Here is a 21,832-nt window from a genome sequence, read left to right as displayed (position 1 = left end):
TAATTTCGATTCTTACTAATGCAAAACTGTCATGTTGTTGCATTAAAAGAATTATGGAACATCGCTGGGGTACATTTGTTTTGAAGCTGTTTACAGACTGGTTATTTACAAAATCATGAAAATACTTCTAATTCCCTTAGGTTGGCAAGACTGTGTGTTCTAAAACTGGAAATGGTTCCAGATTTGAAGAGGAAAATGTCCATTTAAAGAGACATCGTTGCTTTGTTTACCACCCTTTAACTCACAATAGCACCCATGTAATACTTAGCAGCTAATGTTTGGAAATCCAAGGGAAGTGCATTTAAGGATTGAGCATTCTTCTCCCTCCCACCCAAAACTGCCATCTTATGCATCAGGAATTAGGCATGCGCGCGCGCAAACACACACACACACACACACACACACACACTCCCCACCCACCCACCCATGCACTCCCTTGCAGAAGTGACTGTCTAAACTGCGGTATCTCTCAAGAATGGATATCAAACCTTTTTAGTTTATCAAAGAAATGTAGGCTTTCTCAGTTCATGCATTTGTTCTGATTCAATATAAGATTCATACATGTTGGTAAATGCATGAGCCTGAAGCACACCCAGGGTAGAGTGCGGAGATAATAGCCAAACAGCTTCTTAAGTCTTTTCACTTTGACATCAAAACCAAAGACAATTTACAGAAAATAAAGCCAATAAAATGAGGTCCTATACTCTAATGCTGGATGTGCCTAACAGTAGAAAACAATCCATTAAAATGCCACTTTTTAATAAAAGAAAACGAATGTGGACATTCTGTTTGTCCTGTTTGTTAGGAAACTTTAGTGCCTTAACTTTAGTTATTTCCCAAAAGCTCAATTAACTAAATTGAAGTGAATTCTATTCTCTCACGAAATTTATTGTATTGAATGTTACCTATCAGAAGTAGCACAATCGACAAAAAGAAGAATGAAAGCTGGACTTTTGATTAATGTGACATGTTTTGGCAATTTTTGTGTATTAAAAAAAAAAACCACTCACAAGGGATCCAAACTTAGATTTTGCAGTTGAAGCAAACCAGAAGTGACCCTGGAAATTATATGACTCAGTTTTTGGTTGCTGATATCAATGGACACAGAAACAGTGCATGGAGAAGACAGTGAAACCACATGTTTGCTTGTGGGCTTCCTAAAGGCATCTGGTTGGCTGCTGCAGGAAACAAGAAGAGAGGCTTAAAAAGGCTTTTGGTCTGATCCAGCAGGGCTTGTCTTATGGCTAATTATATCAAATCAACCTCTTTCATACAAAGAGGTGTTTTCTTCCCAAGCTGCAGAGCTAGCCACTGCTGCTAAGAAAACCACTCCCTAGATCCAGTGGTTGAGAGGGCCTTCCCCCCTGCTCCATTTGAAGTTTATCATTAACCACACACTTGGAGCAAACCAAGAATTGTGCCCCCCCCCCAAATTACTATTTACAGCACCCTTAATGAACTATGGTTCCCAAAATTGTTTTGCTGGAGAGTGGGGGGGGGGGAGTCATGAGCTTTAAAAGTGCACTGAATAGGCTTTAAATATATTCAGTGTTATCTGCTTACAGTTTCATTATCTTCAAATTCAAGAGCAGCAGCGTTGGTTCTGAATTAGTGCAGGCTGTTGTGGAGCGACTGAAGATGAGCAAACCAAAGCTGGATAAAACAGAGGTTATAATGGTTGGGAGCCCCACAATCTAGGGGGAAAGACTGCCTGGTTCTGGTATCTTCCCGAAATAGTGAGTCCATAGGCCAGACGGTAGCTCTAGGCGAGGGATGGGGAACCCCAGGCCCAAGGCTCAAACACAGCCCTCCAGGCTCTTGGGACTCCCCAGCCACACCTCTCACTGGCCCTCTGTTGGAGCCTCCTTGAGCCTGGATGGAATGCACCCATGAACTCTGACAATGCCTCTTGCTCTGGAGGATAGAGAAGGCTGCATGAGTGTGGGTAGAAACTAGCCTACTACGGAAAAGGTAAAATTCACATGTATTGCTCTGCTTGCTTTTGCCTCTGGCTCTACCCACAACCAGCATTTGGCCCTAGATGGGTTGCCCAGATGGGTTTGTGAGTTGAAAAATATTTCCCACCCTCGCTGCATGTGTCAGAAATCCAGCTTGTCAGAACACACCACTGTTCGCCTCCTCATTAGCTGGAAGATAAGACACTGCAGTGTAACCTTAGGGTAGCAATGCCCAAACTGTACATGTTGTACAATGCAGCTGTCAGCCTCCTAGTAGGAGCAGGGAAGAGAAAGGATAGAAGACCAGAATTCTCTCAGACGAAGGAACATCCCAAGATGTTTACCCATGAAAGGTGGTGGGGTGCCCAGCTTTCAAAGAAAAAAAGAATGGGAAAGGAATCTAAATTGATAGGGAAATTACTGGGGAGGGAGACAGGTAGCTTTGCTGGTGTTGTGTGTTCAGCATTAAGCTTCTTTAGTACAGTGGGAAAGCATCCATCCTTCTGGGCAATAATATGGTGGGTTTTTTTTAATGTACTAAAAATGGTGTGGGCATGGGGAGAAACTGTTGCCATGAGCACTACCCAGCTGGTTTTAGCATCACTGACTCAGGGCAACCTCCACTCATGTCTGCCCGCTTGTCCTCTAACACTATGGAGAAAATTTAGGAAGCATGCTGGGGGGGCCAGGGAGAGGAAGGTAGAAGCTCCTTTAGTCAGCAGATACCAGTTCACACCATATTTCATCTCATCCTCGGGCTTCCACCCTTTGCTCCCGAAGAGTGTGTCTTCATTTCCTGTGAAGTGACAAGCATAGCATTTTCTCTACTCAGGAACAGGTTCTGCAACAGGCAATACAATTATCCAAGTCTCATCTGTAAGATGACACCTCAATAAGTACCTGCCTGTCCTTTTCACTGCCAACCTCAATTCTGTCTCTGACCCCAAAGTAAATGGGATCAGCTTGCACATTATCATCATCCCACATACCCGACAAAGCTTCCCTGTCACTTTGTGGGCAACAACCGATGTGGCAGCCATTTTATTTTCAGTTTTCCTCTTCCAGAAGCCGGAACAGAGACAGCCTGCACAATTCCCATTGCTCAACCCCACCTCTGTCAACTAAGGCAACAACAAGTCTTCTTAGGATTTCAGGCCTGATTTATTTTTCTACCCACGCAAAGTAAACAAGACAATCAGACCACCTGTCTCACGGCACAATCCCTGTCCACTTCAGCGTATTTGACAGCCCCGATCAGAAAGATATGAGCTTAAATACAGGTACATGTGCTCTTCCAAACAGACTGTCCACAAGGCAAGACACCTTTGGTGCTCACCTGATCCACATTTCTCTCCAGCTAAGCTTCTCTGCTTCCCAAGCACATCAGACCCTGTACTGAATTGACCTACTTCTGTTCAACGTTCTGCCTCCATAGCAACAGAATTGCGTTAAATTTGAAAACAGCAGCCACCGACCATACAGAGATACCGCAACGCAAATAATACCAAGAGGGAAGAGTTGCTTAAGACAAAAAGAAAAGAGGGCCTCCTCAGGTTGCGCTAACCTATGCGGATGAGATATTTCCAAGAGATTTTATAGAACATTGTCCATCAAAAAAAAAAGGTAAAGACGAAAAAGTTACAGTCACACAAACCAATACACACATGCTCCCCAGACCTCTAGTTCAAATACAGCAATGGAGAAACCAGACACATATTATCCCATGTCCCGTTATTGGTTGATATGCAACTAGTTCATCTTCCCAGTGGTAGGTCTTCTTCTGCGCAACAGGACTTCCCATGCAAAGACATACAATGACACCATACAATGGGTTGGTGCTGAGTTGGTTTGGAAGTAGTGCAGGACAAGCAGCATAAAAAAAGGCCATGCAAAAGCCATCATGGAGAAGTGTATACAAAAACCCAGCATGTAGGGAAGCAGCAGCCCAGGGGATATGGCAGGCAGGTTTCTAGGCTAGAGTAAAGATCAGAAGATCTAAGGGGGCCACATTTTATAAAGTTTTGATAAACTGCTGTCGTAACCACCTACTTAGAAGAATAAAAACAAACATGTCAAACTATCCTCCCTTTGATCCTTATTGGTCTGTATTCTTGTGCTCTGCAATTTTTCCACTGATTATCCAGTGCCAAACGAATTAATCCTGCCTGCTTTTTGGATCCAACTTTGCATCCTTGGACTGGGAACCTGATGCAAAGTTGACTTGCCTTTCCTAACACCTGTGCAAATCAATATTTTTAGGTATGACCCTTGTTAGCTCCTTAGATGGTGTCAATGACTGTGATCATAAAGCCTGAATGTCAATTGTGTGAATTCCTCAGCCCTGGCCTTGCCAGCACCATCCAATTTATACCCAAGGGAGGGGGGGGGTGCACGCGCAGTATTAAATTACATACAACTGAGTGCTCGAAGTTTAGAAAATTAGCAACAAAACTGCATTGCATTTAATGCTTTAAATGTAAGGATATTTAAAAAGAAAAAGACAACAAGCAGCAAATATTCCTCCAGATGTTGCTTTTGTATTCTCCATTCCAGCCTACATACTTGAAAAGGGAAACACTTTGGGGTGAACTGTTAAATAACAGGTTAAGAATGCCAAACCACAAGAAAAGCAAGTCCCTGCATCACTAGGCTGCTGGCCAAAGTCATCAGAATAATATCATTTTTCCATGCCTACCCAGATGATGTTCTGCATGCCAGGATGTCCTAATAATACATATTGAAAAACAAGGCAAAGGACAGTCCTCTAAAAGTTACTCTAACCAAATAGGGGAAATCGCTGGAAAGAAGCAACAGCGTTTTAACACTTTGGGCCATGAGCCAGTTCCAACTCACTTCCAATTGCAAGCATCAGGGACAATGCTTGTTGAGTTAGGCCAAGGACCGTGACATACAGAATAGCTGCTTTAAAAAAAAAAAAAAAAGGCACTCTGCCATTTGACTCAGGGTAGTACAGTAAAATGTGGAGGCACAGATTAGCAAAGAGAATATTAAAATGGTTGTTTCCTGAATAGCTCCCTAAGGGAGAGATGGACAATCTCCCAATGTTTATTGCAAGGTTTGGTGCTGGTATTTCACATGTGTTTGTTTTTTAGGCATGCAAACAAATGCTGGGGGGGGGGTGGCATTAATTACAGCATTTATACTTCCCTGCCAAAATTGACAGTTCCTTAAGGGGGAAAACAATATGGCAGGGCAAATATTTTTAGAGAGACATGCATTCCCTGCCTGTCTTTGAGGGGATCATTTTGTTGTCAAAAGGCAAATGTCACTATCACCCCTGCCCAGCCAGTACAAAACAGCAGGCCTTGAAGTGCTGGCCTTTGTAGTAATAATCAGTTTTGGGTTCAACAGGCCATGCCATTTTGAAAAACTAAAATGGTGCTCTAGATACAAATCCATAACCTTGAGTCTATGCAGCCCTCCCCTATTATGTGCCTGTGTGATGCTGAGAGTCAGGCGTAGGGACCCTTTGACCTGCCCGAGGTTGCTGAACTACAACTCCCATCAGCCTCAGCAAGCATGACCAATGGCCAGGGGTGTTGGGAAATAACTGAGCTTGAACTCCCAACAGATTTAAGCTCCAGTGCCCCATTTGGAAGCAGTGACGCCTCTTCAGGCTTCTGAAAACCAGAGCTTGACACTTAAAACTAAGCATTCCTGGAACACACACTTCCCAGCTTTACCATATGTCTGTCAGACTTGCCCAATTACCCTCCATCCCATGAACAGAAGCAGAGTCTGGCAATCGCAGAATCCTTTGCCACTCAGCATTTATCAGAATCCTTCATCTTCAAAGGATGCAAAAAAAACAACAACAAAAAACCATGGAGGCTGCTGAACAAGATCCTTCTAGCTGAAATTAAAATAGGCCATCTATCTTGCCCTACAAGCAGCAAGCACATCACCTCAAAGTTCGTCAACAGCAGAAGAAGGGCCCATTTCCCCAAAGAGTTGAGGGAGGTGAGGGAGTTTTGTTTTGCCACACGTATCGGGTCAGAGTCAACACTCCGTTGGTTTCTTAAACTGTGGCTTAACAGATTTGTTAAGTTTCCTCTCTCCCCTTTTCTTCACAGCTTCCACTTTCTTCAGCGACAAAGAATAAACCCGGCGAGGTCTAATTGCACCTAGAAGCTCTGCACACAATGTGCTCCAGTGTGTGCTATTATTTATCCAATGCATAATATTTTCCTTTGAGAGCACAGTGGGAGCATGGTAAGATGAATCACTTCTGCGAAAGCTAAACTGATTAAGGTACAAAAACACTAAGTCACCTGGCGCTCTCCCCGAACAGCCAGCCAAAATGCAACTGAAAGCCCACAAGAGGCCCCCTACATGTGTTTAAGGGAAAATTAATGTGTTCTTACCCCTCTCGGCAAACTGTATTTCTCAGGTGAAAAGCAGAAGCAAAACAGAGGGAAAACACTGTATAGCACTGCAAGGCACTTATCCTGACTCTGAACAGCTTATCTGCTCTGTAAGCCTTCAAGTCACCTTCCAAGGTTTTGTTTTTGTTATACAGGTATAACCACCGCCACTTGAATTTTAGGGTTTTATTCATAGAAATGTAGAGCTGGAAGGGACCCCAAGGGCCATCTAGTCCAACCCCCTGTAATGCAGGAATCACAGCTAAAGAATGACAGGTGGATGGCCATCCAACCTCTGTTTAAAAACCTCCAGTGAAAGGCAGTCCACAACCAAGGTGGTAGCATTAAACAGCTCATTCACCAGTGCAGGGATTCTCCTTGTGCAACGGAGCAATCTCCCCCCCCCCAAAAAAAAAAAATCTGTTCTGGGAGTTCCTACAACCCTCTGGAGGTGATTTGTGGGCAGCAGTGGCTTCACATGGGGTTGGGGAAAGAGAGGGGGGAAATTGCATCACACTAGTTCTATTCCTCGGGACACGGATAGTGCTGTGGTCTAAACCACTGAGTCTAGGGCTTGCCAATTGGAAGGTTGGCGGTTTGAATCCCCGTGACGGGGTTAGCTCCCGTTGCTCGGTCCCTGCTCCTGCCAACCTAGCAGTTCGAAAGCACCTCAAAGTGCAAGTAGATAAATAGGTACCACTCCAGTGGGAAGGTAAACGGCATTTCCTTGCACTGCTCTGGTTTCGCCAGAAGCGGCTTAGTCATGCTGGCCACAGGACCTGGAAAGCTGTCTGTGGACAAATGCCAGCTCCCTCAGCCTGTAAAGCGAGATGAGCGCCGCAACCCCAGAGTAGTTCGCGACTGGACATAACTGTCAGGGGTCCTCTACTTTTTATTTTTTAGTTCTATTCCTTGCAACAATTTAGTTGAAAGCCACTCTTAGTTTTCAGTATCACAGCCCATTCCCACATCACATGTTTGTAGATGCTGGCCTATAGGGATGTGCTATCTAGCATGGGCTATCTAGCGGTGCAGCAACACTGCTAGTGCATTTGCAAAGATAAGCAGTGTCTGGTATAGTTTCAAACTGGATAGGGGAGGGGCCATGTGTTGAGATTCCTGCACTGCAGGGGGTTGGACTAAGCTGACCCTCTGGGTCCCTTCCAACTCTATGATTCTATGATTGGAAGTTGGCTTCCTAATGGTAGCAACAGCTGGGTTCACTGATGTCGCTGTGGATTACCCAGACAGTGTTGGGAAGAGACAGCAACAGCATGGAGGCGGCATGAACACTTCAGTAGAGTCGGTCCAATGCAACCCCAACTTCACCACTGCCCCAGGACAGTCTACGTAAGCTGCAGCGATGCTGTTGTCAGGAGGGTGGCTCCACCACACCGACTGCTACAGTATTGTGCAGCTCAGGATACCAAGAGCCATCTTTCCCCACATGAACAGATCCGGATCCTGCAATCGTCATCTGAGGCCCTTTTCCATAAGCCTCCTTCATGGGAGGTCTGGAAGCTGGCTACAAAAAAAAGTGCCCTGTCAATGGCAGCTCCTTACTTCTGGAATGTTCTCCCCAGCACCAAGCCAAAAAAAAATCTTTTTTACTGGGTTTTTGGCCCTTAACTTTAAGTGTTTTTAAGTATTTGTAGCCTCTTTTAGGCCTCATTTATATAGCTGGTTTTCTTTTTATAAAAGTTATTATTCATTGTGTCTTTTCTTATTGGTTTCAGTATTTCTATTGTGTTTGTAGATCACTTTGAGTAATTTCTATGAGTAAAATGATCAATAATTTTGCACACAAAGCTGATGCTCTACCACTGAGCTACATTTCCTTTCTAGGAGCTCTCCAAAAGCACCTTGTAGGTGTCAACCAACTAATTTGCAGGCATCTTCAGAGCCTGTGAAAGCCAGATGGACAGAGATGACAACAATAACATCACAGGTGGTTGGACTAGATGACCCTTGGAATCCCTTCCAACTCTACAATTCTATGACTCATATTACTGCTTACAAGGAAAGGCACAGCTCTGTTTGCATGGGTCACTGCATCAACCCCTAGAAAGGAGAGAAAACCCAGCCACTGTTAGAATTCCTGCTCCATGATTGCAGTCATGGGATTGTTGTCTATCACATGATGGTATACGTTTTGACTCCACAGAGTGGGAAGTGACAGAGACAGGATGTTTGTGTTACTGTGTTCCGTGAAGTGGGACTATTGTCCTTTGTTTTGTTTTATTTTTGCTGTCTGATGCTAGAGAAAGAGGGAGCCATGTTGCAGTGCTCTGTGCATGTTTATATGTAAATAAAGTAGATTAGCCAAAATGCTGAGTTGCTGAGGTCTGTTACGCATGATGCGCAAACTCTGCGGATCCCTAAGTGTGCCGGTGTCTGTTGGCATCAGTCGCTGTGATGTTCGGGCTGAAGAAAGCTTTTGAAGCTCCCGAACAATCGACCAGGAGGGAGAGAACGTGCCAGTTGGGCATATATCTCTGCCAGGGTCCTACTCGAGTGTAGGCTGAGCTAGAAAGGAGAGAAAACCCAGCCACAACCTCATTTACTTCTGATATACTTATTCCTTTGTACCTGTATTTGCTCTTCTCCCAAGGAGTCTGAGGAATACAATGGACAAAATTAACATGAACTAATAATCCTTAAAAATAATTATAATAGTGTTTCCTGTATTGAAATCTAACACATCTTTGCAGGTCCCCACATACTTTGATTACAACAGACTTATTAGTATTATTACTATAAAATGTTCACAGCCTTGAATTATCAGGCCAAAACACAATAGCTAGGAAGGTATGTGACTCACAGCTTGATGAATTCCAGTCTTCACTTGTTCACTCAACACACCTTCAAATACAAAGGAATCTCCAAATCTTTCTGCCTGAGAAGAAGAAAGGGGGAGGGGGAGAGAAGAAGAGGCAACTCTAAGTCAATTGGATTTGCATGCTTGCAGCACCAGTGTTTTCATTTCCAAAATGCCAAAAGAAGAAAGCATCAAATCAGACAATTAAGCGCACAATGGCCTTTACTTAATCCTCCCTAACAGCAATTCAGATTTTGTTGTTAAAGGAAGTAATACGCCATGCGGCAGACTCACAGGGAAATGACAAGATTGCTCTGCTCAAGGTCATGATCGTTCCTAAAGCTATTTTTCTCCCTCATAGACTACGAAATAAACCCTACCCAGTGAACTAAACTGTGGTCTAAACCTCCCTTTAAATCCATCTCAGCCAAAAGAAGGGAGCTTAACACCACAGAAGTTGGCACTGATACACCCAGGAACTTCCTAAAGCCATTGTTAATATATAAAGTGACTCGGACCCCGAGATCATCTTCTGAGGCCCTTCTTTGTATGTCTCCTCCACAAGAGGTCTGAAGGCTGGCAACATGAGAACGGGCCTTTTCTGCGGTGGCTTCCTGCTCCTAGAACACGCTCCCCAGGGAGGCTTGGCCCTGGCACTTTTGTACCAGGCAAAAACATTCCTCTTCTCTTAGGCCTTTGGCTAATTAAACAATCTATGGCCTTTTAAACTGTGTGGAGGGAGGGTATTGTTTTTATTTATTACTATGGTATGCATTTTTGTGTTTTTCTGTTGTAAACTACCCTGTGATCCTTAAATGAAGGTCAGTATAGAAATAATAGGAAATAATAGTAGTAATAATAAATAATAAAAATAATAAACAACTACTGTTGGTTCTGATTAGAAGAGCAGATGGCAGCTGCAGCAAACATTTCTACTTCCATTGATTGGGAATACTATTTTATAATATTTCAGATTCAATTATTATTATTATTTAGAAGTTTATTTTTAAAAGCTGAAATGAAACTTGAGGGATACAATCATGCTCATATCAGAGATATTATTCAGTAAGGGAGAAGCTGAAAGAAAGCAGCCTGATCAGAAGCATCTAATGAACTTGTCATTAAGGTGGGATTTGAAGACCAGCAAATCCATGGAAAATGGTTCACTATGCAAAAACATTTTAAATTATTATTAAGTAGAGTGCATCTTCTCAGGGCAGGACCAGAAGTCAGCAGCTATCACGTATACTTGTGGCGCCAGAAAATCAGTCAAGCAAGCAATCCTGGAAATGGCGAGAAAGAGCTGGAAAGTCCTTAAGGCTCATGAGGAGTCTCTCCTCAGAGCCTGAAAAGAACGTCAGTGAGCCAAAAGTCCAGAAATAAGTATTTGAAAGGCTTTTTAAAAAGAACCTATGGGCTCCCAAAATGGCGCACGGGACCTCTCACTGCTGCAGCGCTACCCTGCTCAACAGCTGTTGGGCAGGAAACTGTATTGCAGCAGGATCAGAAGGGCTGTTCCCTGCCCTTTCTGGTGATCGGGAGGCAAAGGTACAGTATACAAGAAAAAGTTATTTCTGATGCCTCTTAAATTGCCCTAGTTCCCTGCTCTGATGAGGCTCCCCATTTCCACACATTTTGCTTATGTGCACAGGGGCCCGGAACGTAACCCCGTCTTAAGTGGGAAGTCGCCTGTATTATATTATTTATTTTATTTTATCTTAATCCATCACATATGATCGCTTTGTAAGTTACTGTTTTCCTGCAACGTTGCTGTGAAAAAGCCCCCCAAACATTTCTGTTCCCTACCTCTGTGAGGTAGCCAGTGGCATTCACAAACTTCTCAAATTCTGCATTGCTGACTTCATAGCGATCCATGAAGAAATGGTCAATGTGGACTCTCCTGGCGGGTGACTCTCCATCTTGTTGTATAGCAGGCTCATCAGTTCCCATCGTGAAAACTCCGGCTGGAATAGAGGCCATCTGCAAAATGAAGAAGGCTGTTTCAGGAAAGTACATATCAGCAAAGCTCCTCATTTTCCTTCCATGCTGGATGTGGAAAGAAGCAATTGCTGTACTTGTATGGTCACCGGCGTGCCACTGACCAACAACTTTACACTGAGGTCATATTGGGTAATCGTCAATGTTAGTGCTTCTCACAGTAGACCCATTGAAATCAATGGATTTAAGTTACTTAAAGGGGCTGGGGGAGCTTCAGGTTGTTGATAGTGGGGATATCTGAAGCTTTACTGTATTACACAGGCAAAACAGAGGGATGGGGAATCAGTAGACACTGAATGCAAAAGAGGTAAATGACAATGGGGGTATATATAAAGATGTGCTTCAAAGAAGACTGAGATGAAGTTTGAAGAACAAATGAAGACAAAATAATACAGACTATCCTGACTGCAGGGAGGCAGAAAGTCTATTTCTGAATAACATTTGGATGCCATCTTGAATCAAGATGGTAGACCGGACCGTTCAAAACAGCACTAATATATTTGGTTTATTGTAAGTCTCAAGCAAGAAGACTGTCAGTGAACAAAAACTGCAGTCTATTTTTAAATAAACCTCCAAACTGTTGTGCTCTAAGACTGGATCATCTTTTTATTTTCTATTTCTTTCTTTATCCCTCCCGTGCCTGGACACAACCACCTAGCAGGCAAAAATCCAACAGGTAGAACATTTCCCAGCACAGAGATTTAGCTCCATTAGATTTCTTTATAATCAAGCCAAATACAAAATGGGCACGAAAGTTAGCAGCGCACCCAGAACTGGGAAGTTCCCTAAAGAAAAAGAGACACACATGCTTTCAACAGAATTCTGTTTATTTCCTAAGCTTGGGCTGGATTTAATATTAGCAATACCTCCTGCATCTCTCAAGCACAGCAGTTGCCTAAATGCCTTGTGATCATCATCAACAGAACCCATCAGCTGAGGAGTTCTGTGTTCTGTCTTCCTTGGTTTATTGCTTGGCGGGGTGCAATTATTTGTGTGTGCGAGTTTCTTTTGATCTAAATAAAATGCAAGACTATGACGAAGGTATGAACTGCAGCTCTGCCTATCTTCCCATTTCTTGCTGACTCACTACTGCTAAGGTAGCTGTTCCAAGTTGGCTCAGAAATCACAGATTAATAGCTCACCCCTCGGTTATCTCTGGAGCACACACAAGAACAGGAGCATTTCAAAAATTAAAGGCAGAAGAACAAAAACCCTTCTTTTATGCTTCAGCGACTGAATCGTTCCCACAATGACGTATGCAGGCAGATTCTCGCCCGTCAATGCACAGTTTAAAACTAAAACAAAAACAACAGCCTCTCAATATTGTCCTTGAAGCTAAATTTCAGCATACCTTTAATTATGTACCTGCGTGGATTATTTTCAACCTTAGCTGTAAAGGAAATATAGCTCTTAAGGTGCATGCTCTTCATTTCAAAGAATCACAGGACTGTAGAGCTGGAAGGGACCCCGAGAGTCACCTAGTCCAAACCCTTGCAAGGCAAGAATTTCTACTAAAGAATCCATAACAAATGGCCAACCAACCTCTGCTTAAAAACCTCCAAGAAAGGCGTGTCGACAATATCCCAAGGGAGTCCAATTTGTATTGCTATTTAACATCAATGTTGGTTTTCAGTCTCCAGCAGAATTCAAACTTGTTTATGTTATATAGAGGGGTGAGGGATCTGCTTGCAGGCCAGATATGGCCCACCTGGCCTCTCTCCCTTGGTTTGCCAGGTCCCCAAATGTCATCCACCTGTCACACATCTGGCACTATAGTGATGTCAGGTGAGGGGGGGCAGGTAAGATCAGCTGCTTGTGTAGCACACATACCCATTTTGCTTCTGCCATCACATGAGTGGGTCAACTAGCCATGAAGCATAGTACGACAGCTGAACCTCAGACCAGGTTTTGTTTTGCTCCAATGAAATATGATCGCTGGGCGGCCTGAAATCATGGCTTGCTGTTGAATCCATGGTTGCAGCTTGTTAAGGATGGAATAGACCACGGGCCCTGGATTCAGACATTACACTGAGATAAACTGCTTATGGTTTGTTTACTTGCTCGTGCAGAGCAGAAACGCTGTTCACAGCTTCTGAACAGCGTGGTGCAATAACACACTTTACGGGCCAGAGCAGGGGTAGCCAATGCGTCGCCTCACTGTTGTTTGACTCCAGTATACCTGAAGGAGCATCTCCACCCCATCATTTAGCCTGGACACTGAGGTCCAGCATCAAGCACCTTCTGGCGGTTATCTCCCTGCGAGAAGTAAGGTTACAGGGAACCAGGCAGAGAGCCTTCTAGGTAGTGGCACCCATCTGTGGAACGCCCTCTCATCAGACGTCAAGGACATAAACAACTATCTGACTTTTAAAAGGCATCTGAAGGCAGCCCTGTTTAGGGAAGTTTTTAATGTTTGGTGTTGTATCACTTTATTATTATTAATATTCTGTTGGGAACTATCCAGAGTGGCTGGGGAAACCCAGCCAGATGGGTGGGGTATAAATAATCATCATCATCATCATCATCGTTCCCAGCAAAGCCAATGATCAGGTATAATGAGAACTATGATCTAACAACATCACAAAATTGACCCTGTCTTAGTGTTAACATGTGAATATATATCTATATAAATTATTAGAGATGCATTCTGGACATTTCACTAATCATCCCTCCCCTCCCCAGCCTTATGTCATTACAACAACAAGTGTCAACTGTTGAATGCCTGCTGAAAATTTTTCTATTCCAGCAGGCCTATGCAGGTGATTATGAGTAATCCCCCACAATGGCTTACTGATTTGTTTTTGGTTTTTTTTTTCCCCATTTTAACTTGTTTTTAACTTTTCATGTTTTTCACTGTAGGGTTTTATACTGTTGTAAACTGCTGTGATATATTTTTATGACACAGTGGTATATAAATACTTTTTTATAAATAAATGAATTTTATGAGAATTGTAAAGGGGACGGATACTTGGGAATGAATGACTGCAGGATGCCAATTTATCGGCATGCCATTCAGCCATTTCCAAGGCAGCCACCAATCATTCTGAGGCTGGAAAACCATACAAGAGTCCAATTTTTAGCAGGCGTAGAAAGAGAAGTTTCTTTTATAAAAGCTTCCGGTGCAGGGGCAGTGCCAACAATATTTATTTATTTATCGTAAGAATTTATATACCACCTTTCATTCTGACAGGATAAACCACAAACTAAACATCAACAAAAATTTGGATGACACATGATATAGACCTACAAGTGTTACTAATGAATTAGCACACTTAAGATATTCTACCTGCATGTAAAACACAACAGCTGGGGCAAGCACAGTTTGGGAATGGTTTTTTCTTTCTTTCTTGGAAGACAGTATACAAATTGATTAAATAAATAAGTTGGAAGACCAAGTTTCTAAATTTTGCAGGGAAGTTCCTTGAGTGCACATGTTTTCTCGCTTCAGAAATTCAACCTCCAACATGAGGAATGGTCAGAGCTCTGCAAGCTTGTCTCCAAACTGACTGTAGGTTGAACATGTGATTTATACTGTAAACTGCCCTGTGAGTGAGTGAGTGAGTGAGTGAGTGAGTGAATAAATAAATAAATGTGAGGAGGGTGCCTGAGGAGAGCAATCATGAAAGCCAAATATGAGGGAACAGCAACCATACCACAAAGATAAGTTACTAGAATAAGCTCCAGTTCAAAATTTCAGACACATTCCACGACACAGGATAAAAAACTGGAAGTGTTATCAGCACAAAAGCAAAACATGCAAGCATGCAGTTTCATATATTAGCCTTTCACAGAAGAACTTGGAGTCTTTAAACTTCTTAATGGTGAAATTATTTTCCTTTTAGGTTGTCCTTGGCATTCGAAGGTTTGCTGCCAATGTCTGAAAGAGCTGAAATGAACGGAAAGATCGCTTTTTATTTTATAGCCTCTGACTTTTATTTGTTTTCCTATCAAACAAACGATAGTTGTGCTCAATGTATTAGCCAACATGCAAATATGTAATGTACAAATGGGGGGTGTAGGGGAGGATTATGTTCACAAATCGTATTTTCCTCAGTAAAAATGAGTTTTAGGAGTTGAGACATCCAATTAATTAATATCCTCCTGGCACAATGCCACAATGTGCTGAGTTTGCAAAGCTCTTTGCAAATGGAAAATTGCTTTTGCTCAAGCCAAAGTTGTTCTAAAGTCACAAGGAAAGGTTAGCGAGATAAATAATGGTAGCTCAAAGACACAACAGTGCTTTGCAGTTCACCCTCCATTCACCTCATAGTGTACTCCTTTAAAAATAGGGTAATCCAATAGACAGTGACTTGTCTAAGTCACACAGTAAAAAGCCACGAGGAGATTTGAACCTGCGTCTCCCACAACCAAGACACAACATGGGGAGCCAACGCAATGTATCTCACAAAGTGACCCTGGACCAAGTACTATCTTCACAGAGTTTTTCACAAGGATAAAACTTGAGGAGAAGAGGATGGACAAAACCATGTACGCTGCCTCAAGCTCCTTAGAGGAAAAGCAGGATAGAAATGCAATATATGAATAAACAAAACACTCTGATCACAGCACCACACTGACTTAAAATGTTGCTTCTATCCAGTATTATGTAACATAAAAACACCCTTGAGTATTATTATGAAGTATACTTGTGTACTTTGTTGCGTCTTTAATAAGGAATCAGCTACATATTTCCCTAAACCAGGGACTACAACTCCCATCATCCCTAGCTATTGGCCATGTCAACTGGGCTTCATGGGAGTTGCGGTCCAACATCCTCCGGAGGGCTACAGGTTCCCCATTCCTCCCCTAAGCAAATATGTGGTGGCAAAGCCGCCTGCACTTGCTGCAGCTACAGTAGTACCTCAGGTTACATACGCTTCAGGTTACAGACTCCGCTAACCCAGAAATAGTGCCTCAGGTTAGAACTTTGCTTCAGGATGAGAACAGAAATTGTGCTCTGGCGGTGCGGCGGCAGCAGGAGGCCCCATTAGCTAAAGTAGTGCTTCAGGTTAAGAACGGTTTCAGGTTAAGAACGGACCTCTAGAATGAATTAAGTACTTAACCCGAGGTACCACTGTATATGGGGTGGTATGAGTGGCCCCAGCTCCTTAGCTTCGCCATTTATAGAAGTTTCTGGCGTCACCTACTCAGAATATGAAAACTTCCAGGTCCCAGGAACAGCAGCAAAGATAGCTGTACTCACCATACTCTATTGGGAAAAGGAAGACCAGAGAGAGATTCCCGGCCATCAGTTCTGCTCTAGTTATTTCCAGACAATGAACGATAAAACGTTGAGAGATGAAGACTGGCTGCTCCTGCAGTCCTGGACCACTAGCACTTATTGCTGTAACTTAGAATTATGGAACAACCAACAACTGAGACTGCAAGTTCAGTATGAGAGGTTGTGTGCAGTTCTGGGAAGCATTTATCAAAATGCTGCTGTGCAACAAAAGAAAGAGTAATGACATGAAGGGGCATGCTTGTAAAGTGCTTGCCACAAAGCCGCTCAAATTAATCAGGACAGAATTGGCAGAGCTGAGCTAAGCATCAAATATACTGCCCAATTACACAATTCATCCTCTTGCATGGCATCAACCCCCCGATTCTGATAACTCCAGCAGCACACAAGATCCATCTACCAGTAGCTTTGCAGATCCAATTCCTATTCAGCAAAAGGCATTGGCAGGCATACGCAACATTCTGTATCGCATCACCCAAAACAGTCCTCCATTCTGCACCAGAACCCTGCCAGAACAGGCGCTTGCTCCTTCAGCAGAGCAAAGGCAGCAGCTGGGCTTTTGCTGACAACCTGAGATTGCTGGTTTGCTGATCAAGTGTCTTTTCACTGTGTCAACTCTGTACTTCAATTTGAAAAAAGTTTTCAGTACATTCAGAAACACACCCCACTATCTGTATCCGAGATATTAGGACAGCACATGAGTATGAGCTGTCCTAAAATCTCGGATACAGAAGATAACAAAATCTAGAAGGTTCATGGAGTGCCCGGGTTTTATTTTGCTTACCACTAAAATTAACCACTAGAAACACTGACTGCACAATTCCATGCCATCTTTCCTGAAGATAATTTGCAAACCACTTAAACCAGACCACAGTGTGGTTTATAAGGTCTTTCAAGCTAGTAACTTTGCAGTTGCTTCAAATTAGTTCTATTGATTTTACAGAAGCATGACATTGGAAATGACCTGATAGGTAGTAGGAAGAAGGCCTTTGCCCTATACCGGGGGCCCTAAGCTGTGGTCCACCAATGGTCCACAAACTTCATTCAGCTCGTCCACAGCTTGTCTGTGGATTTCTGGTTAAAGATGGGAGGTGGCACATAAACCATATTAAATGTTCACGGAATTCAAACTGTAATACAATAAAATATAAAGGTATATAAATATACCGGGACGCGGGTGGCGCTGTGGTCTAAACCACCGAGCCTCTTGGGCTTGCCAATCATAAGGTGAGTAGTTCGAATCCATGCGACAGGGTGAGCTCCCATTGCCTTGTCCCAGCTCCTGCTAACCTAGCATTCGAAAGCAAACCATTGCAAGTAGATTAATAGGTACTGCTGCGGCAGGAAAGTAAACAGCGTTTCTGTGCACTGTGACACTCAATACGATGTTCTGGTGTTCTGTGCACCATGACCCAGAAAAGCTGTCTGCGGACAAACACTGGCTACCTCAGCCTGAAAGCGGAGATGAGTGCCACACCCCATAGTCGAATTCAACTGGACTTTACTGTCCAGGGGTCCTTTACCTTTACAATAATAAATAAAATAAAATACCTTTACAATAAGAAATAAAAGAAGCAAGAAAATACTATTAAAAATCATATAGCATCTCGCATAGTGCATTACAATTGCCACCACTGGCAAAAAAACCATTGCATGGTCTGCCAAGACCCTTAGCAATTATTGGGATGGGGAGCATCTTCAAGAAGCACTACCAAACTGTTCTTGAAACCCTTTAAGGAAATAGATTCCAAAGCCCTACTTAAGTTTCTTCACTTGAATTGCTCTTCCTTAAGTAAATTCAGAACTGCTGCGCATTGTATTCTCCTCAGTAATGCAAAGAAGAGCAATTGTAAGGTAATAAGGCAAGCACTTATACCTCTTCTTCCTGGAAGCCTTTTAAGTATTTGAAGGCTCTGCAAATAAGATGCAGAGTGAACCCTGCAATTTATGAACGTATTGTACATGTGTGCTATGTAATACATTCTGCCTCTAGCAGAAATTGCCCACCAGCTCCTAGATAACTACCCACTGCCAATACTGCAGTTGGCACACACCCTCCCAAAGACACCTACTATATGCAAAAAAGCAGCTGCAGGCTAGAAGACTGATTATATAACATAGTAAGAAGTAAGATGGTATCTTCAAATTGCCAGAAGCCCCAAGAATAGGACAGCCACTGACTTAAAGGTATGCTTCCTATCTTGATTTAGTGGTCTTAGGAAGCACTTCAATGACTTCAACCATGGAGACTTGGGAAAAGCTAGGGCACCACACCTATCCAGATGCCACGTTCAGACATCATGAGGAGACATCAATGTCAGGACTCTTTCTTTGCCAATGTTGTGTGAACGAGTCCTGGGATTCAATTTCACTTCTTTTGCAATCATATGGTCTTCTAGAAACTTGCTTAAAATCATACCCACACAAAATACAATCATGCCAATAACCTTAGATTTACCATGCTCCTTCCAGAATCCTAAAAGAAAGCTGGAAATCTAATTACCTTACAACCAACCCAAAAAAGACTGGCAGAACTGTACAAGCATTCTCAGAAGTGAGTTCTATTTAGCACTGACAGTGGTCATCCCACGCCCAGTCATGCCACGTCTTCCCATTAAAATTAACACAATCATATATCTTTTCATTGGGATAGACTCTTTATCAAGCTGCACTTAGTACCATGCAACCAGACCTTTATTCTACTAGACAGTTCAAAATTCAGTGGTCAAGACAGCAACAGCATCAAACTCTAGGGTAGCTGTGTGCAGATCTGAAGATAGTTTCATATCTTATGTGTGGGCTAACATATTTTTAAGGATCTGAGCATTCCAACACTGGACTGCACGCATGTTCTGCCTGAATGAAGGAATCCCATTTGCAAACCTCAGTTTCAGAGTCCTGGACTCTGCATTCATCATATGAGGCCCTTCTTCCTGTGCCTCCTCCACATGAGGTCTGGAGGATGGCAACACAAGAACAGGCCTTTTCTGCAATGGCTCCCTGTTTGTGGAATGCTCTATTCAGGGAGGTTTATCTGGCGCCTTCATTATATATATTTTAGGCTCCAGGTGAAAACGTTCCTCTTCAGCCAGGCCTTGGACTGATTAATATTCTACAGCCTTTTAAAGGTGTCTGTGGGAAGGGGAGTATTATTTTATTGTTTTTGCTTTAATTATTTACTTGTGTTTTTATGTTGTATTTTATTCTGTGAACCTCCCCAAGATCATGTGATGAAGAGTGTATATAAATTAATTAATTAATTAATTAATAAAATAAATAATACCCATTGAGGGCTGAGAAAGTGATTTGCCTGATATCTTTGAATGCCATCACATTAATGGTGCTCCTGTTTCAAATCAATGAGTTGTTAGGCATTATTACTATTATTGTAAGTATTATAAGGCCTGATTAAAGAGAAATGTTTTCACCTAGTGCCTAAAGATATGTAATGAAGGTGCCAGACAAGCCTCCCTGAGGGAGAGAATTGCACAAGTGGGGAGCCACTGAAGGAAAAGGCCCATTTTTATATTTCCACCCTTTGGACCTCTTATGGAGAAGGCACATAAAGAAGGGCCTCAGATGATGATCACCGGTTCTGGTTGGTTCATCTGGAGAGTGGCAGTCCTTGAGGTATTGCAGTCCTGAGCCATTTAAGGCTTTATAGGTCAAAAACAGCATTTTGAATTGGGCTCAGAAATTAACTGACAGCCAGTGCAGTTGGGCAGGCATGGCTATACCCAACAAAGAACAGGAGAATCTAAATTCCAGACCAGATCAAATCTGTGAAGCAATCAAGCTCCTAGGATCCTCATGAGCTGCGAAAAAGAACTTGTACAAATCATTCCATTTCTGCTTTCTGAGGTATAGAATGGTGATATTATTGATAGAAATAACAAAAAGTCCACAAGATGTTGTGGGTGTGGGTGTTGTCACAGGAGAAAAAGATACTTAACTTTATTAATGAGAAAATGTGGCCTCTTCACAACAAACTAAAGAAAGGTAGCTGGTGAAATGGTATTTTGATCAACCCAGCTCTCATGTGATACGTTAGCTGAAGAGGAAAACCTATGGCTACCTCCACAATAAGGGCTTATCCACGCTTCTGTTTGCCCCATGCCTAGAGAGCATAGGTCCAAGAGGTTTTCCACTCGTCGTGCTTTCTAGGCACAGGTCTGAGTGATTTTGCCTTTGCCCAGCCACTTCCCTAGAGCTCCTCAGTCAGCCTGGCAGGCAGGAAGAGATGATGCAAATTGTAGCCCTAATTATCTGGATGACACCAGGCTGAGAAAGGCCAGTGGGTTTTTTCCGGGGGGTACTCAAGGGTACACACAGAGGAAGGCTATAATATGCCTTAGACTTAAGCACACAGCCACACTTGTTCACACAGCACTTTTAAGGATACCTCCTGGGTAACCTTGCCTGAGGTCCTATTAGGATCATATTGTAGAGTTGGAAAGGACTCTGATTGGGTCATGTAGCCCAACCTCCTGCAATGTAGGGATCTCTGTTAGATCATACATGACAGATGGCCATCCAGTCACCAAGGAAGCCCACCACGTCTTCTGAACAGTCAGAAAGTTGTTCCGTGGTACTCTCCTTTCTTATAGCTTGAAGCCATTGGTTCGGATCAAATGCCATCCGCAGAGTCCACTGGAACAAGTTCACCAAACTTCGCCGTGCTCCTAATCTGGTCTCTGCGGTGCCACCATCTGTACCGCCCCCTTCTTCTCCCCACAGCTATCCTTCGACCGCTTTCGCTTGACCCACCTACCTGCCTGCCCGCCTCTTTCGATTGCGGGCTTTCCGGCCCGCCTCTTGGCTGATGGGCGACATTCGCCTCCAGGGAATACTTCCTCGCGGCTGCTTCTTCGCCGCTCGCCCGGTTGGCACTGCTGCAGCCACAAGTGCCTTGGCCTCCCTCCAAGCACACGGCGGCGCGGAGCCACACAGCCCAGCAAGCGAGAGCGAACCAAAGCGGCCTGTGCCTGGGCGCAGCCATGTTGACTGGGACGTCACGTGAAGCCAAAGCGGTCAGCTGACTTCTCTCGGCGTCTCTTTCTCCCTCCTCCTACTCTGGCTTCCCTCTGAAACTTTAAGCATCTTTCTTCGGAATCACGGATTCCAAGGGAACTGGCTCCCCGTGGTTTTCGTCTCCCGCGGCAAATGATTGGGACGGGGGTGAGAAAGAGAAAAGTAAAAGAAAGGGCTGGGAGCGCGAGCCCCGCTCCTCAAAGAAATGCAAACCTATTCCTTCTTAAACCCATTTCCTGCTTTCATTCTCGCAGTCGCGCTTCCTTATGCATTTCCCTCCTGACCATGTTACAGTATTCGCCTTCTCTCTCGCTCCACTTGGCACTTTGAAATCATACCCATGCGCGCAGGTAGCAGGCTGGGTTAAAGCATTCGGCAAACGGCTCTAGAGGTAAAAGAAGCT

General features: G+C 43.4%; 1 protein-coding gene across 3 annotated transcripts in view; it reads right to left on the bottom strand.

Moving 5' to 3' along the window:
- The window catches only part of SUMF1 (sulfatase modifying factor 1), a 71,300-nt gene extending 49,866 nt beyond the window's left edge, over positions 1-21,434 (bottom strand). For 2 of the 3 annotated variants that reach the window (XM_079963868.1, XM_079963869.1), the window contains exons 1-3: positions 21,170-21,434; positions 10,968-11,141; positions 9,165-9,239 (exon numbers count right to left, since the gene is read on the bottom strand). In XM_079963868.1, coding sequence (XP_079819994.1) covers positions 9,165-9,239; positions 10,968-11,141; positions 21,170-21,397 — 477 coding nt within the window. In that variant the 5' untranslated portion in view covers positions 21,398-21,434. The remainder of the gene's footprint in view (positions 1-9,164; positions 9,240-10,967; positions 11,142-21,169) is intronic. The other variant, XM_079963867.1, reaches the window with a different exon arrangement.
- Between the last annotated feature and the right edge of the window lie 398 nt (positions 21,435-21,832).

This window comes from Podarcis cretensis (genome assembly GCF_951804945.1).
Source record: "Podarcis cretensis genome assembly, chromosome: 2".
Taxonomy (NCBI): Eukaryota; Metazoa; Chordata; class Lepidosauria; order Squamata; family Lacertidae; genus Podarcis; species Podarcis cretensis.
The sequence above is the reverse complement of the archived record's forward strand: the minus strand, read 5'-3'. Positions and strand labels throughout refer to the sequence as shown.